Below are 17,648 nucleotides of genomic sequence, written 5' to 3' on the forward strand. Positions count from 1 at the left end.
GCTCTAAACATTAGGCTTACTACCAGCCCTATAACCTAATGACAGAGATTTAAAACATGGACATTAAGCATATTAGCTTTTTAGCATGATAGCTTAGATACTATTAACACATTTCACTGCAAAGTGTGTTCATGTGGTTTTACATTGTGCTGGTTGTAAATATTTATAGGGTAGCAGGATGTGGCTTGGAAACCGTACCATAATTTCCAGGAAAAGAAATTTGAGCATTGGTTGGTCATAATAAGACGTGGCCTTCGACTGTGTGATGGAGCATATAGGACGGTCATCACACAGATCAGTGGACACTGTAAAAGGACTGCATGGGCGGGGCCTAGCTCTGTCTGTGTGTGTTTGTGTTTGTATAGAGCGAGTGCTGTAAAATAACAATTACACCACACAGTACACACCGTAATTATGTTAGGTTGAAGATTACGTTGTTTTTCACTTCCTACTGTTAACCGAAGTGAATGAATCTGGGAGTTAATCTTCCAAATCAGCTAATTTATTAGCATTCTTCAAAGTGAAAGTGACCCGTTTTTATTGGGCTGGATGGTGTTTATTGATTTTTCAATGTGTGGTACATCTGTGTGTGAAATTGTTCGTGAAATGGTTTGAGTTTAATCAAGCATTATATATTTTTTGCACACCCTCTCTCTCTCTCACACACATGCACACACCCACGCACACACACACACACACACACACATATTGGATTGACTTAATCCATGTAAAAAAAAAAATTAAAAAAGAGGACAGTTTGAACTAAGTGGACAGATTGTGCTGTGAGACAATCCTCCTGTTTCAAATCAGCCAAAGGTTTCTTCCATCTGGCCGCACTGTCAGAAAACCCAAATGTATCAAGTAGTCAGTGAAGCAATATGTCTGTGTACTGTAGTAGACCACCAGAGCAAAGCAGATTTCTCACTTTGACTAATCGTGTGTACCAGGTTTAGATCACCATACGTAGATCTAACAGCCATCGGTAGTGTGCTCTCGTACAACATTTTAATTTACCCGAAACATTGCGTAACCCATTTACGGTGAAGGTGGCGTTGCAGCCAGACAAATAAAAAAGCAAAATACTGAGGTTTTTCAATGTGCAGGTGGTAGAGTTATGATGTCATTGTTTCATCCACAAATGTGTTTTACTATGTGGCGAAGCCAGGTTTAATGCACCATAAATCTGCATAGTCTTTCCGGATTTTAAAAACTGCAGGCATCTTTGAGCTACAGTTGGGATCTATTTAACTTTGAACTATACCTCTGTGCATTAGCAGGACGCTGCCTTATTGTGCTGTTACCTAGGTGACTGTCTTCCTTTCTCTATCGACCACCTTCACAAAACATGGAGATGTTCAAAATGCTCCAAAACATATTACTGTCAAGTCTTTGGGAGGATTTAAATACCAGCTTTTCTTTGGTTGACGTATCAAATGGTATCTGGCGGAGACGGATTCCTGGGTGGCTGATTGTATGTAACTGAAAGGTAGAATAAGGCCTTGAGCAGACATAAAACACAACTGTTATTGATACACATTTCTGAAAGATTCTCTCTCTTCTCTTTGGTTTAGCTGGCAACGTGGGACTCAGTCCATGGTCTGAATGGTAGCCTGAAGGAGAGTCGCATTGAGAACGGCATGCAAGGAGTGACGGTGAAAATAGTAACACTACTGGTAAGTAACATCCTGCCCGCACTGAGATCATCCAAGTACTGTGAATTGGAGACAATATCTACAATTCTGTTTCCCAAAGAAATGTGGATGCTGTCTAAAATACATATAAAAACAGAATACAATGATGTGCTAATCATTTATTCCTATATTTAATTGAAAACTGTGCAACATTTCAAATATTGAAACTGAGAACGCCCATTTTGAATTTGATGCCAGCAATACATTTAAAAAAGTTTCGACCTCTGTCTGTAAGCATTTGGGAACTGAGGAGACCAATTGCCATAGTTTTGAAAGTGAAATGTTTTCCCATTCTTGCTTCAGCTGCTCAACAATTCGGGGTCTCCTTTGCAAATATTTCATTTCTTAATGTTTTCAATGGGTGTCAGGTCTGGACTGCAGGCAGGCCCGTTTAGCACCCAGACTCATTTATTAAGGAGACATGTTGTTATAATACATGCAGAATTTGGTTTGGCATTGTTTTCCTGAAGTTAGCAAGGCCTTCCCTGAATGTTATCTGGTTGGCAGCATATGTTGCTCCCAAACCTGTATTCATTGTTCAGCATTAATGGTGCCTTCACAGATGTGCAAGTCATCCATGCGATGTGCACTAATGCACCCCCATAGCATCACAGATGCTGATAACAAGCCGGAGGGTCCCTCTCCTCTTTAGTCCGGAGGACACGGTGTCCATGATTCCCAAAAAGGATTTAACATTTTGATTCCTCAGACCACAGGACATTTTTCCACCACGCCTCAGTCTTAAATGAGCTTGGGCCCATGAAAGGTGGTGGCATTTCTGCATCTTCTTTATATATGATTTCTATTTTGCGTGGTAGAGTTTTAACTTACTGTGTCCACAGACAATGGTTTTCCGAAGTGTTCCTGAGCCCATGCAATGATTTCCACTACAGAATTGTCAAGGTTGTACATGCTTCAAGATACCAGTGTTTCAATTTGACATTGTGTTTGATTTGGTAGGAGGACCCCTTTGTCATGGTAGCGGAGAACATTCTCGGTCAGCCCAAGCGATACAAAGGTTTCTCGATTGACGTGCTCGATGCCTTGGCCAAGATCCTGGGCTTCAAGTACGAGATATACCAGGTGGCTGACAGCAAGTACGGCTCACAGCTGCCTAATGGCTCCTGGAATGGAATGATCGGTGAGCTCATAAACAAGGTAAGGCTTTCTATACGGCCCGTGAAACCTGCCAACCTGCTATATTACCCCAGGAAGAGAACGCCATTTCAGACCATTACGGCTTAAACCAACACGGTTCCCACCGTTTCAGTCCTCTATTCAACCCTGACTGATGGCCGGATGTTTTCCATGCCTCTGCCTCTCCCCACAGAGAGCTGACCTGGCAGTGTCAGCCATTACCATCACTCCGGAGAGGGAGAGCGTGGTGGATTTCAGTAAGCGCTACATGGACTACTCCGTGGGGATCCTGCTGAGGAAACCAGAGGAGAAGATCAACATCTTCTCGCTGTTCGCCCCGTTTGACCTGGCCGTGTGGGGCTGTATCGCTGCAGCAATCCCTGTGGTGGGAGTTCTCATCTTCCTGCTGAGCAGGATGCAGTCCTTGAGGGCCCAGAATCCTCCAGTGACACACCAGCAGCCAGCCAGCCAGGGGTCCAGCTCCTTGTACAGTGCCATCTGGATGGTCTATGGAGCTTTTGTACAACAAGGTAGAAGTAACAGTTTTTCGTTCTATGTGCATTTGGCTTTTATCTGAAGCATCCTAGGCCATTTTCCATGTACGCATCAAATATTGAATTGTAAAACTGCGATTTTTAGGTAGTGGAATGTGTTATAGTGAATATACGTTTAAAAATGCATGATTCATTAAGTGCAGTCTTTGTTATTTAAATGATTTATTATTCACTTTATATCTTATAAATGTGTCCAAAATTACACAATACATTATTTACCATTCTTTTCCATTGGGCACAAACGAATCTGTAACACCAGGAAAACCAAAAGCTTGTCCATCCAACAATTTTGTAAAGTCACAAGCTTAATGTTTCAAATAATCCAAAGTGCCAGAGTACAGAGGCAAAACAAAAAAACATTTGTCAGAGTTGAAATACTTCAGTGTATGTTGCTGTCTCATGCATGCCACACACACATGCAGTCCATGTAGCATGGTGATTGCATTTCAAGCTTGTTAAGCACAGAGCTAGAGCACAGTAAAGGTGCCTTTGAATGAATAAAAGATAGGATATGTTGGTTGGGATCCAAGACTGACAAAAGAAAATAAATGAGCGTGTCAGCAAGTCCTGTTGAACCCCCAGCTGCATCTATTACCTCCTGGCAGATAGCCCATTGAACTCTTTTAAGCCTAACAGCTAAACACAGGGAGCCTCAATCCTGTTGGTTCCTCCCTTTTGTAAACCACTTGAAATGGGCATTTGTTACTTCATGGGAAAACAATGGTCTGATAAATAAAAATGAAAAAACCAACAGAAATGTATGGGGGCTTTTGGATTTTATCTTGCATGATCTTAATATGGTCCAGATATTCCATTATTTATTAGCATTGTTATTATTATTATTATTATTATTATAGAATCTAAATCTAGAATGTAAAATGTTGACCAGTACAGTCCTTCCTATTTCTCCTCGCCCCATGAAAACCCTCCCAGGTTTAGGGGTTGGTCCACCTGGTGCGGGTATTGACATGTCTGTCCTCTGTAGGAGGGGACAGCGTTGTGAGCTCCGTGGCCCTGAGGATCGTCATGGGCAGCTGGTGGCTCTTCACGCTGATCGTCTGCTCCTCCTATACAGCCAATCTGGCGGCCTACCTAACCGTCTCTCGCATGGACAACACAGTACGGTAGGGTTACACCTCGTCACGCTACGTGCTGTGACTCCACTGTATCCCGTCCTGCATACAAATGTCGAGGTATTGTTGACCTGGGTGATGAACGACAACTTTGGCTCTCCCCGCTGTGGAACTTTCTGTTGTTATGTTTTCATGAGGTGTCTGGAAAGGCCATCCAGAGTGATCAGCAGTTTTTTTGTTGTTGTTGTTGCCTGTGGTAAATAATGAGGTTTTCTCAAAGAAGCCATTAGTCTTTGTGTTAAGGAAGTCAGCTTTGTGAGTGGTTAAGTTGTAGCACTTGAATGCAGTAGATTCTAGAGTTGGTAAACTATTTGGTTGAGGGCCTCAATTTTTTTATTGAACATGTTTCTTTGTCAGACTGCTCTAAATTGATTTGTGGGACAGGAATGGGGCAGTTATAAAAAGTATAAAGGTTAAGCTTTAATGATTGACCTGCCAACTTGACCTGCAAACCTGGCATGGACAGGGTTGAATCATCTCGCGGTCATAGTTTGCTCACCTTGTGTTAAGAGCCTCACAACTATTACACAGCCAGGACAATGCAGTATGCTGTGTTTTGCAATAGATTTATATAAAATATGATTATCAGGATGTACAGGGTCAATCCTTTCATGTCGTAACTCAAACATGCAAGACCATAATGAGAGCCGTCCGGTATGAACACAGGGACCCAACGTCGCGTTTCTAATCTCCACGGTGTAATTGATAACATGGAAATGAAAAATTGCTTCACAATGCATTATTGTGGCCTTCGGATGGGCCTAATACAGTGTCTTCCTCTGAAGGTCATGCGCCGCGAGGCTGTAATGGTGCCGACTGTTTGAAATGCCAGACATACAGTAGGATCCGTGTTTAACACTCATGTGCCTACATTGTCATTCAACTCCCAAACACACACAGGCACATATACATGGGCCTAACACACTGAGGTCGGGTCTTTCAATATTACCATTGCCTCTCTGTTTGCCTTCGGATCGGCAAATGTTATCCACTGCTTATCTCGGCCCAAGGCACATTTGCATATAGGCATTGTGGCTTTGATATCTGATTGTATTTGATTATGCTGATGCTGTGCAAATGGCGTGTGCTGGAGGAGGGGTGTCAGGAAGGTCAGCCGGTCTACTCACCTGGCAGTGGTCTTCATGGCACGGCTCTTCAATTCGCCCTTGCTCATTCTCACAGCATTTTTTAATGACACTACAGATACCACGAATCATAGTTTTTACTTCAGCTAGGAAACATTTTACTGTGATTTTGTCACACGAGTACCAGTGGTCCTATTGACCCACAGGTTCTCTTGCTTTTCATGCAGATCAATATATCTGACGCAGACCTTGTAGTCTGTTTTTGTCCGTTAAAAAAGACTGGACTAGGCTGTTCAATGGTTTTCCAGCTTCATGGTTTGTTGACTGTATTTTTGGAGAATTTGTTGACAGCAACAGCTAAGCTCCAAATATTTTTGGTGATGTTTCTGTTCTTCTTTAATTATAGCCATTCTGATCAGTCATCTCTCTGTAAAACATGATTGAATCAGACAATGGGCTCTTTCAGTTGTCACTATATACTATGTAGTTTATGGAAAGGGTAGATAGTGGGAGGTGACATATATTGGGGGGGTTACTAGTGGATAGATAGTGGAATGGGTAGCTAGTGGATAGATGAATAGATAGTGGAAGGAGTTACTAGTGCATAGATAGTGGAAGGGTTATGTAGTGGATATAGAAAGGAAGGGGTAACTAGTAGATAGATAGTGGAAGGGTTATGTAGTGGATATAGAAAGGAAGGGGTAACTAGTAGATAGATAGTGGAAGGGTTATGTAGTGGATATAGAAAGGAAGGGGTAACTAGTAGATAGATACTGGAAGGGTTATGTAGTGGATATAGAAAGGAAGGGGTAACTAGTAGATAGATAGTGGAAGGGTTATGTAGTGGATATAGAAAGGAAGGGGTAACTAGTAGATAGATAGTGGAAGGGTTATGTAGTGGATATAGAAAGGAAGGGGTAACTAGTAGATAGATAGTGGAAGGGTTATGTAGTGGATAGATGATCAATAGTGGAAGGGTTATGTAGTGGATATAGAAAGGAAGGGGTAATTAGTAGATAGGGATTGTTAGGGATTGGATGGAGAGTAGATGGGCTAAGTAGTGGGTCGATTGCAGAAGTATTAACTAGTAGATACAGTAGATAATGGAAGGGGAAACTAGTAGATAGATAATGGAAGATTGCAAATATCGATAGCAGGTACCTCTTTATAAGAATACAGTTGCGTCGTTTCAAATAAACTTTTGCCAAAACAGTCACTCAAATAGTGGTGGAATAAATTCAACCACACAACTACTCTTTTGTTTTAAGACCAAAGACAGTACATGTTGTCAGAGGGAAAGGTTGCGCTATATTCGATGTCCAGCATGCAACAATTAAAAAAATACTCCACAAGAAATGTACCCAGTACTTCCAATTGCAGCATAATTACAGTCGTATTTACCACAACACAACCAGTGATCTAAAGTTGAAACAATATTTTACACATTGTATTCAAAATGATATGAACGAGATGGCAACAAAAAGCGGTAGATAAAAACTAAAAATCCATTCATCATTATTTTTTAAAAACCAAGTCCAATCTATTGTCCTTCTTTATGCAGTGGATAATTGCGGGTTCATATAGATTGTCTTTTGATTTTTAATCCGAAATAAGTACTTCTTCGATTTAGATAAAAGCCAGGGGCTGACAGCCGGGCCATTGCCATCCATACACTCAGTACACTCACTCCAAAAAGCTAGTCCGCTAGCTAGGCTCAAGTGTGAGAAAGCAAGATTAGGATAACTATTGGCTCTGAATTAGTGACATATACCTAGGCCCTCTAGAGGCATCATACAATTGTCCCACATATTACAAGACAATTTGTGATTGGTTGATTCTACTGTAACTAGTAAACTGATAATGGAAGGGTTAACTAGGGGAAATATGGTGGATGGGGTAACTGGTTGAGTAACAGATGAGAACCATTGATTGACAAGGTACTGTTTGACCAGAGAAGGATTTCACTTGTTGTAAATGATGCATCAGCCTGTGGCATCATGGGTAGCCCCCACTCATGTACAAAACACACATTCTCACACACAACCATGTACACACTCCCACTGTAACACACATGCTCACACACAACCATGTACACACTCACACTCCCACTGTAACACACATGCTCACACACAACCATGTACACACTCACACTCCCACTGTAACACACATGCTCACACAACCATGTACACACTCCCACTGTAACACACATGCTCACACAACCATGTACACACTCCCACTGTAACACACATGCTCACACAACCATGTACACACTCCCACTGTAACACACATGCTCACACACAACCATGTATACACTCACACTTCCACTGTAACACACATGCTCACACAACCATGTACACACTCCCACTGTAACACACATGCTCACACAACCATGTACACACTCCCACTGTAACACACATGCTCACACAACCATGTACACACACCCACTGTAACACACATGCTCACACAACCATGTACACACTCCCACTGTAACACACATGCTCACACACAACCATGTACACACTCCCACTGTAACACACATGCTCACACAACCATGTACACACTCACATTCCCACTGTAATACACATGCTCACACACAACCATGTACACACTCACATTCCCACTGTAACACACATGCTCATACAACCATGTACACACTCCCACTGTAACACACATGCTCACACACAACCATGTACACACTCCCACTGTAACACACATGCTCACACACAACCATGTACACACTCACACTCCCACTGTAACAAACATGCTCATACAACCATGTACACACTCACACTGTAACACACATGCTCACACACAACCATGTACACACTCACATTCCCACTGTAACACACATGCTCACACACAACCATGTACACACTCCCACTGTAACACACATGCTCACACACAACCATGTACACACTCCCACTGTAACACACATGCTCACACACAACCATGTACACACTCACACTCCCACTGTAACACACATGCTCACACACAACCATGTAAACACTCACACTCCCACTGTAACACACTCATGCATACATAATATGCAGTTTATGTACATTTAGTTATCCATGTCATTTGGGAGGTTTTAATGTGTCTCCATACTCGAGTAATGGTTCAACTTCAAGCTGTTATTTAATTTACTGTGTGTTTGTGTTTGTATATTAATATACAGACTTTTTTTTTACCATTCATTGACACAGTGATTGGTTCCGAATTTACTCTATGTCTCTTTGGATCTGGAAACTTCTGTGCATGTACTCATGCACAGAAGCATTTGTATATATCGACTCGCCTTTCCGGTTAATAGGTATCTAATTATTGATCATGAAAGATTATGATGCTGTAATAATGATGTATTACTCATTGACAAACACATTAGAAATCACATTGATGATTATTATAGTGCTGTGTGATCCTTGAAGAGAGATTGGCCCGTAAGCACTATGGAAAAGCATTAAGTTGCTGTATATTACAAGTAACAGAAATATGAGTTTGAGTGTTTATAACTATATATTGCATTATTATAATTATATACTGTGATGGTTTGGCTTCCTGTCACTATACCAAGGTGGCAATAAATGATCAGACCAGAAACGAGTTCAGGGGATTTGTTGTCTGTGTAATTTCAGTTGAGAGACAGTGTCCCTTATCTTTTCTTTCCTCGCTCAGTTACAAGAATCTTTATGCAGTTTTCACCACACCACCAGTTAAATGAAAATAAACAGAAATTCTAATTTAATGAAGGCTCTTCTGGAGTTTCCTGTACTGTAAGGACAATTTTATAGAAAACACAACACTTTTGTCCTCGCTCTTCCCTCCTCCTATATCAGGATTTTAACAACCCACAATCATCGTCAACCACAGGGCTCAAAGTTAGTAGACACAGCTGTGAACGGGTGGGATGTGCTATGAGTACTTCACTTCTGAGAGCACAACGCTTCCCTGTGCTGAACTACCACAATACATAATTCTGCATTATGCATATGGGTGTTTGATAAAGTGTTACCAAAATTGATTGTTCAAATAACCACAGTTTTTTTTTATTTATTTCTGGACTTACACTATACACTATAGTGAGAGGCGTGATGTACTGTAGGCTATGTTGTGAGTAATATTTTGTAACTGAGATGTAACAACCTAGCAACAAGAGCTAATGAACAATGAGACATGCAAAGGTAGAGACCCACGGGGGCACTGAAGCTTCAGGGTCCGTTGCAACGGAGAGACTTTTACGTTAAAAGGCCTAAGAAAAGTTGTTAGCACGGCCACAGCTGTGAAATGAAGGAATGCAAGATCTGGGACGTGAATGAAGCGGGTGCAACATTTTGTAGAAGGTGTCAAGTAGAAAAGGCTAAGTATTCAAAAGTACATTTTAGGCATCCTAAAAATAAAAAGCTGGCAAGCCATCTAAGTCATGATAATCTTTTTTCCTGATTTTTACTTTTTTTTTCTCTCTCTGTTTCCTGGCTACCCTTGATCAGGGGATTATGTAGATCTAACAAATCTTGTTCATTTGTATTCATGGTCCAGGAAGCACCCACAAAGGCACTTGCTATGTCCAGTACGCAATATGTTTAGCAGCCCACGGTGTGTTTCTTTATCTTATTTTATTTAAATGTAATATGTAAAAAATTTGATATATATTATATTTTGCATGATGCTCTTATTATGAACAAGATTGTTTAATAGTATGCAGTTTAGAATCTGGAAGGTTTTTGTATTCTTAAATCTGAGATTAGAAGACAGCCTTTTAATTTTACAGTAAATGTTTCCAAATGTCATCAAGTGTGCCATGTCAGAGATCACTAAGTGTCTGAACATTGGTGCTATGATAATTTCCCTAGATCCTTCTTTTTAACTACATTCCAGAAAATTAAATCCAATCTGACATTTCTATTAGTTCATCTTCAATGCCTTCTTGTGTTGCAAATTCAATTTATAAGTTTATTAAAGGAGACACATACAGCAGATATCCTTACCAACTTTTTTCTTCGCTTACTCAAAGTACACCCCAAAAAAATATATTAATGAATGTTGAAGTGTAGTTTTGCATAAAGTTAAAGGCCCTTTCAGAAAGCTGTAGGGGCAATTTCATATTAGCAAAATTAGGTTTTGACACTTTGAAATGTATGCCGAACAAAGTTTAACAAACCATACAGCTCTACTGTATGCACAAGGAATACTTTTACAAATGTTCACAAAAACATATTTAGTAGAAGAACTGTGCAGATGGAAAGTCCCATCTCATGAGGGATTTTTAATTTATCCTATTGCAATAATAATAATAATACATTATACTTACATAGTACATTTCTGGGACCCAAAATCGCTTAAAGAAAATGAAGGAGACACAGACTGAACAAAAGCCATGGAAGGCTTGTTATTACACAATCGAGGATATTTCAACAAAGAGACCAAGGAGAGGACGGAGGCAGGGCTAATGGAATGCAATTTGGAACAGATGGGGATTGAGGCGAAAGGTGCTGGATGGTAGTGATTGACTTAGACTCATGGATGGTTTGCAGCAGAGGAGTTCCAGAGCTTAGGAGTAACCCTAGAGAAAAGCCCTGTCCCCAAAGCTCCTAAACCTGGATCTGGGGAGAGTGAGGTGGCCTGCTATACGAAGTGTAGAGATTGGGTGGGTTGGTAGGCAATAAGACGGTCATACGGATAGGCAGGGGCAAGGTGGTGAAGGACTTTGGATGTTATCAGAAGGGTCTTTGGATGTTATCAGAAGGGTCTTTGGATGTTTTCAGAAGTAATGCGTTGAGAGACAGGTAGCGAGGGGAGCTCATGGAGGATATGAATGACGTGCTGACTGGACAAGGTGTTGATGAGAAGACTGTCTGCAGACTTTTTTTGACCATTTGAAGCTCATGGAGGGATGGCGTATGTGGAATCACTGTATGCGTTGGTCCAAGCGTAGAGTTGATTGTTGTACAGTCGCTCCCAAAAGTATTTGACCCGACTGGACTTTTCCCACATTTGTTGCAACTGCAGCATGAAATCTGAATTGACTTAATTAGGAGTTTAAATGTCCATAATGTCAAAGTGAAATATATATATATTTTTTTATAATTACAAATATAAAACGGAAAAACATTGATTTCATTAGTATTCATTGCCTTTAGTCAATATGGCTGTCTGTTTGGGGTTATTGTCCCTGAGGGGTTCGGTAGATATTTGGGGTGAAGCAGTCAGGAAAAGTCAAAAGCTATTGTTGACCTTCTGGATGGCTTTGCTCAGAGAGAGGTCACAGCTATTGCTACGCCATAACATCATGACTATTGTGTTCAGCTAATTTTTCAGTGCAATTTTCGTATTTTCAAACCAGCAGGTCAGGCAATAGGACGGAATGCTCTGTATGACTGATTTGTAAAATACCCCAAGAAATAACCGTAATGGTGGAGTCAACAATGAAAAAGTGCAGTTTTCGTATGAAACACAGTCTGTCTTGACCTTTCTTGAATATAGCGTCAGTGCACTGATCCCAAAACAGTTTTTTTTCCCAGGAGTAGCCTGGGGTATGTATTTGTACTCCTCCCCCATTTCAATGGGTTCACCTATTGTCTGTAAAGGTGCATCTGTGATGGTGCGTTTACCAAACTCAAGCACCATGCCCTTTTTTATGTGTCTAATCTATTGAACAACTCACACAAAACAGGAAATAATTTAGGACCGGTTCCTACTGACTCTCATCTCCAGTAGTGACCCGTGACCATTGGACCTAGGATTTAAGTATGAGAAAAATAAATAAATCAACATGTCAAAATCAAGAAAATAACAGAAACGGAGCATCAATTGGAACCTTTCTAGTGCAGGAACAGCAGTGCATTTGATGACCAAAATCAAACAGGCCCAAGCTGCACGTCAGGCTGGAGCTCACAGAGTCCGCACATAGCAGTGACGCAGCCATTGGTACAGTGCACGTACATCACTGGGGAATCGAGGCAGGGGACATTGTGTTGCCTACTCTATAACTTCTATGGCACCATAAGGCGGAAAAGCCAAAGGCCTGCGTCTTTTCGCAGAAGCACTTGCGAAAGATCACAGTGAAACATAGAGCGGCGGAAACAAATTTGATTGCAAACTATTGATTTAGAAACCTAGCCACAATACAAAGCATTTAAACGCAACAATGTTTCACACAGGTCGTGTCAAAGAGACGGCAATAGCAAAGCAAGCTGCGATGTTACACAGGCATGACGTTTTGTGTTAGTGGGGCAGAGCTGACTTGGTCAAATTGGCTAGCTAAGACTTTGAAACCTGTACAAGCCTGGGTTAACCTATTTTTGGTGGTGATGAGTAGACAATCTCAGCGCCACTGCTCCTTATTTTACTCACAGCCAGTCGTATGGATAGCACTGTCAGTTGTTAACTTCAAAACTCTTTCCTCATTGGACCAGTCCTAAAATCGACAGCTGCTTGGCATGGGCCCGTAGCTGTGACATGATTGGGCCCTCTAAAAGTCCCAGTCACATCACTATTTTCTCAAAATCACTCCCCCCTACTGCGAATCAAACTGTATTTGGTTGAGTCTACTGTCACTCCAAAATGTTGTACATTTGAATGTTATGATGACTTAATTGAAATTACTGAAAAGATTCTCATGTCTTTTCATTTCAAAGAAGATTAATTTGTATATTACACTACCGCTGAGGGCACTGGTCTTTTTATTTATGTCACACTTGGACACTAACAATGGATCAATCAATCAAATTTAAATCAAATTTATTTATAAAGCCCTTTTTACAACAGCAGTTCTCACAAAGTGCTTTACCGAGACACCTGGCCTTAAACCCCAAGGAGCAAACAACAGTAGTGTTGGATTTCAGTGGCTAGGAAAACTCCCTAAGAAGGCCGGATTTTTTGAAGAAACCTAGAGAGGACCCAGGCTCAGAGGGGTGACCAGTCCTCTTCTGGCTGTGCCGGGTAAGATATTAAGACCAATTGGAATAATAATTTATTTTCTCTGGGCTAAATCCAAAGTCTATTTGATTCCAGACTAGGTCAAAAGTATGACCAGGTGGACAAGGACAGGGACAGAAACGTGCCACCCAAACCAAGTACTCCGCAGGTGTGAACCAGGACCTCATCTCCTCCTAAAATGTAAAACTGGAGGAGACTGAGAAAAATTTGAAAGTGCATTCCTCATATCCCCCAGCACAATAATATAGCAGCGTAACACCTTGGAACTGAGACGGGGGGGTCCAGCGACACTGTGGCCCTACCCGGGGGAGGCCCCGGACAGGGCCCAACAGGCAGGAAATCAATCCACCCACATTGCCAGGCATCAACCAAAGGGACACTCACCAACCGCAACCACCCTGAATGAGGGCAGAGTATTGCTAGCAGAGTACAGCCCAATTGCACAAGTGCGCAACAGAGAGACAACAACAAGCCAGTGACTCTTCCCCCAAAGGCATTGGAGGGAGGGCATCCCAGTGGCGACGAGAACCCACCTGGCACGACAGCAAGGGTGGACAGTATCAAGCCTACTGGTCACCTTCACGCCCCCGGGCCAGGCTACACCTAATTATAAACTGTGCTGTAGAGATTAGTTTTTAGTAGACACTTGAAAGTTTGTACTTTTTTGCATATCTAACCTTAATTGGCAGATCATTCCACAGTAGTGGAGCTCTATGAGAAAAGGCCCTGCCGCCAGCTATTTGTTTAGAAATTCTAGGTACAATTAAAAGGCCTGCATCTTGCGATCGTAGGTTACGTGTAGGTATGTATGGCTGGATCATTTCAGCAAGGTAAGTAGGAGCAAGTCCATGTATTGATTTATAGGTTAAGAGTAAAACCTTAAAATCAGCCCTAACCCTAACAAGCAGCCAGTGTAAGGACGCCAGGACTGGAGTAATGTGTTCAATTTTTTTTGTTCTAGTTAGGATTCTAGCAGCCGTGTGCAGCACTAATTGAAGTTTATTTATTAATTTGTCTGGATAACCAGAGAGAAGAGCATTGCAGTAATCTAGTCTAGAAGTAACGAAAGCATGGATACATTTTTCTGCATTAGTTTTTGATAGAAAGTTTCAAATTTTTGCAATGTTTCGAAGATGAAAATAAGCAACTCTTGAGACATATTTTATATGTTCTTCAAAGGAGAGGTCAGGGTCAAGGGTAACGCCAAGGTTTTTTAGGATATGACCATGCAGCCGTCGAGGTTCACAGTGAGGTCTACTAACAACGCTCTTTGTTTCTTGGGTCCTAAAATGAGCATTTCTGTTTTCCTTGAGTTTAAGAGCAAGAAATTATCTGTCATCCACTTCCTAATATCTGAAAAGGTGATGGAAGTCTGGATTCGTTTTATTTTTATTATGTATATGCCTTAATTGCCCCGAAATGTGACACCAAATTTCATATGAACTTCATTTTGGTGCACATGGGTCCCTTTATAAGAAATGCCACTAAGGAACACACATACCCCTTTGTATTCCACACTGACAAAACCCTATACTAGGTGCTATTGGCTTTCCCCAAGGAGTCATTATGCTGCTATTATCCTCCAACCTCAATTTAAAAAGCACACACATTGCCCATACTGTAGTATAAAAGGATGTATTGATGTGGCCAAATGAGAGCAATCTGATTGGGATTCATCTCTGATACATGGGGTTATTATCCTTTTCTACCACTATTTCACTGTCACAAATAACTGCGTAGGCCTCAACCATTATCACACTGCTCTTCTTTTTTTTGTGTTCTTTTCATTCAGTATCAAATGGCCTAGACATGTGCTAAACCAGGCGGGGTACACAGGTCTGGATGACAGAGGACAGTTAGGGGGTGACTTGCAGGTTTTACTTACAATATCATGGTGCATTATGGGGTATGTGTTATTTACCACAGCGTGTCAATACTTTAGTGTGTTCAGTTGATACTTTAAACAAATCCACCTGTTCTTTTTCAGCACACTAGCCAACAGGGATTGACAGGACAAACAGCTTCATTCATTAGAGTGCATGTGCTGTCAGCTTTAGTCAGTTTGAATCTGGATAGTACAATATATACACCAATCAGCCATAGCATTATAATATGTTCAATGTGTTGACTTGGCCTCCAAATTCCCCAGATCTCAATCCACTCGAACATCTGTGGGACATTCTGGACAAACAGGTCCGATCCATGGAGGCCCCACCTCGCAGCTTACCGGGCTAAAAGGATCTGCTGCTAACGTCTTGGTGCCAGATACCACAGCACACCTTCAGAGGTCTAGTGGAGTCAGGGCTGTTTTGGCTGTAAAAAAGGGGACCTGCACGATATTAGGCAGGCGGTCATAGTCTCATGGCTGATCGGTGTATATTGATATATAATCTATATTATGATCTATATTATATATCGGTCTATGCGATATATAATATGAATTTTGAACCACTCACTCCCAGAACATGATGCATCTAGAGCTTAATAAAACATCTCACGGTCTTCACTGGAAGCCTTCAGGTGTTGATTGATATGTATGAGACCTGTCCATAAGTCATAATAAACCTTGATTGAAGCTGTCTTTATTGTTACTATACGCACAAGTTTAAGTCTTAAATGGAAACCTACCATGCACCTACGTAAAGTACATACAGTAGCTACAGTGTAGTTATGCAGTTCTTAGGTGTCATAGTGCTTTGGCAGTACCATTACCACGATGACCTGACACATTTTTACATATTTGTTATTTGGGGAGTTGCCTGAAGCTTGAGAACCTGTGGAAGCTCAATCAATTAGGAATGTTGTTATGAATAGACAACCAATGATCTGTTGATGAATGATTGTGTGCCCTACACCCTGGGAGCTGGTCATGGCATTGATAGGCATTTGTGTGTTGTGGTCTCTGTCCCAGAGTTAGCTCAGCAGCAGTGCTAATATATTTTCACTCCACGAATCTTTCTTATATATGCACAATGTATTTAATTACTCTCTCATGCTTTAGTAACCATGTAACAAAGTATATTATTGAAAACAGTCGCTCTGAATAAATGGCTTGATTTAATCTTGAATCATAAAGCTTTCACTGCATCACAATTGTTCAGAAGGTAATGAACTATATCTCTTCAGTTTATGCTCCCTCTTATATATATATATATATATATATATATATATATATATATATATATATATATGTGTGTGTGTGTGTGTGTGTGTGTGTGTGTGTGTGTGTGTGTGTGTATATATATATACAGTGGGGAGAACAAGTATTTGATATACGCTGCCGATTTTGCAGGTTTTCCTACTTACAAAGCATGTAGAGGTCTGTAATTTTTATCATAGGTACACATTGTATGATTTTTAAATAATGAATTTGCATTTTATTGCATGACATAAGTATTTGATACATCAGAAAAGCAGAACTTAATATTTGGTACAGAAACCTTTGTTTGCAATTAGGTGAGGAGTTCAGAGACAAGTGTGTCTTTCATACAGTCAAGCATGGTGGTGGGCGTGTCATGGTCTGGGGCTGCATGAGTGCTGCCAGCACTGAGGAGCTACAGTTCATTGAGGGTATTATGAATGCCAACATGTAGTGTCTGTGACATACTGAAACAGAGCATGATCCCCTCCCTTCAGAGACTGGGCCGCAGGGCAGTATTCCAACATGATAACGACCCCAAACACACCTCCAAGACGACCACTACCTTGTTAAAGAAGCTGAGGGTAAAGGTGATGGACTGGTCAAGCATGTCTCCAGACCTAAACCCTATTGAGCATCTGTTGGGCATCCTCAAATGGAAGGTGGAGGAGCGGCAAGGTCTCTAACATCCACCAGCTCCGTGATGTATAGAGGGATTCGCATTCATATTCCAAATAGACTATTCTGTTGTTCTACAGGTTTGTCATGCACAGCTTGTTTTCTCCTCTTTGTCTTCAGGACATTAGGTGTATTTAAATCCTGTACTTTGTCCTTCCTTGAGAAATGAGGTGTGGGTAAATGATGTTCTTGGCTTTTTGGGGGGATGCCCTGATCCAGCACAGAAATGAATAATAGTTTTTTTGTTCACTTAAAATGTCTTTAGTCTTTCCTTTGCATTACTGGGTAAATACAGACTA

General features: G+C 41.1%; 1 protein-coding gene across 4 annotated transcripts in view; it reads left to right on the forward strand.

Annotated features, from left to right (window-relative positions):
* grid1b (glutamate receptor, ionotropic, delta 1b) overlaps positions 1-17,648 on the forward strand; it is a 329,186-nt gene that overhangs the window by 300,003 nt on the left and 11,535 nt on the right. For all 4 annotated transcript variants that reach the window (XM_013133865.4, XM_013133866.4, XM_010895654.5 and 1 more), the window contains 4 exons: positions 1,572-1,673; positions 2,652-2,849; positions 3,022-3,358; positions 4,368-4,506. In XM_013133865.4, coding sequence (XP_012989319.2) covers positions 1,572-1,673; positions 2,652-2,849; positions 3,022-3,358; positions 4,368-4,506 — 776 coding nt within the window. The remainder of the gene's footprint in view (positions 1-1,571; positions 1,674-2,651; positions 2,850-3,021; positions 3,359-4,367; positions 4,507-17,648) is intronic.

This window comes from Esox lucius, chromosome 5 (assembly GCF_011004845.1).
Source record: "Esox lucius isolate fEsoLuc1 chromosome 5, fEsoLuc1.pri, whole genome shotgun sequence".
Classification (NCBI taxonomy): Eukaryota; Metazoa; Chordata; class Actinopteri; order Esociformes; family Esocidae; genus Esox; species Esox lucius.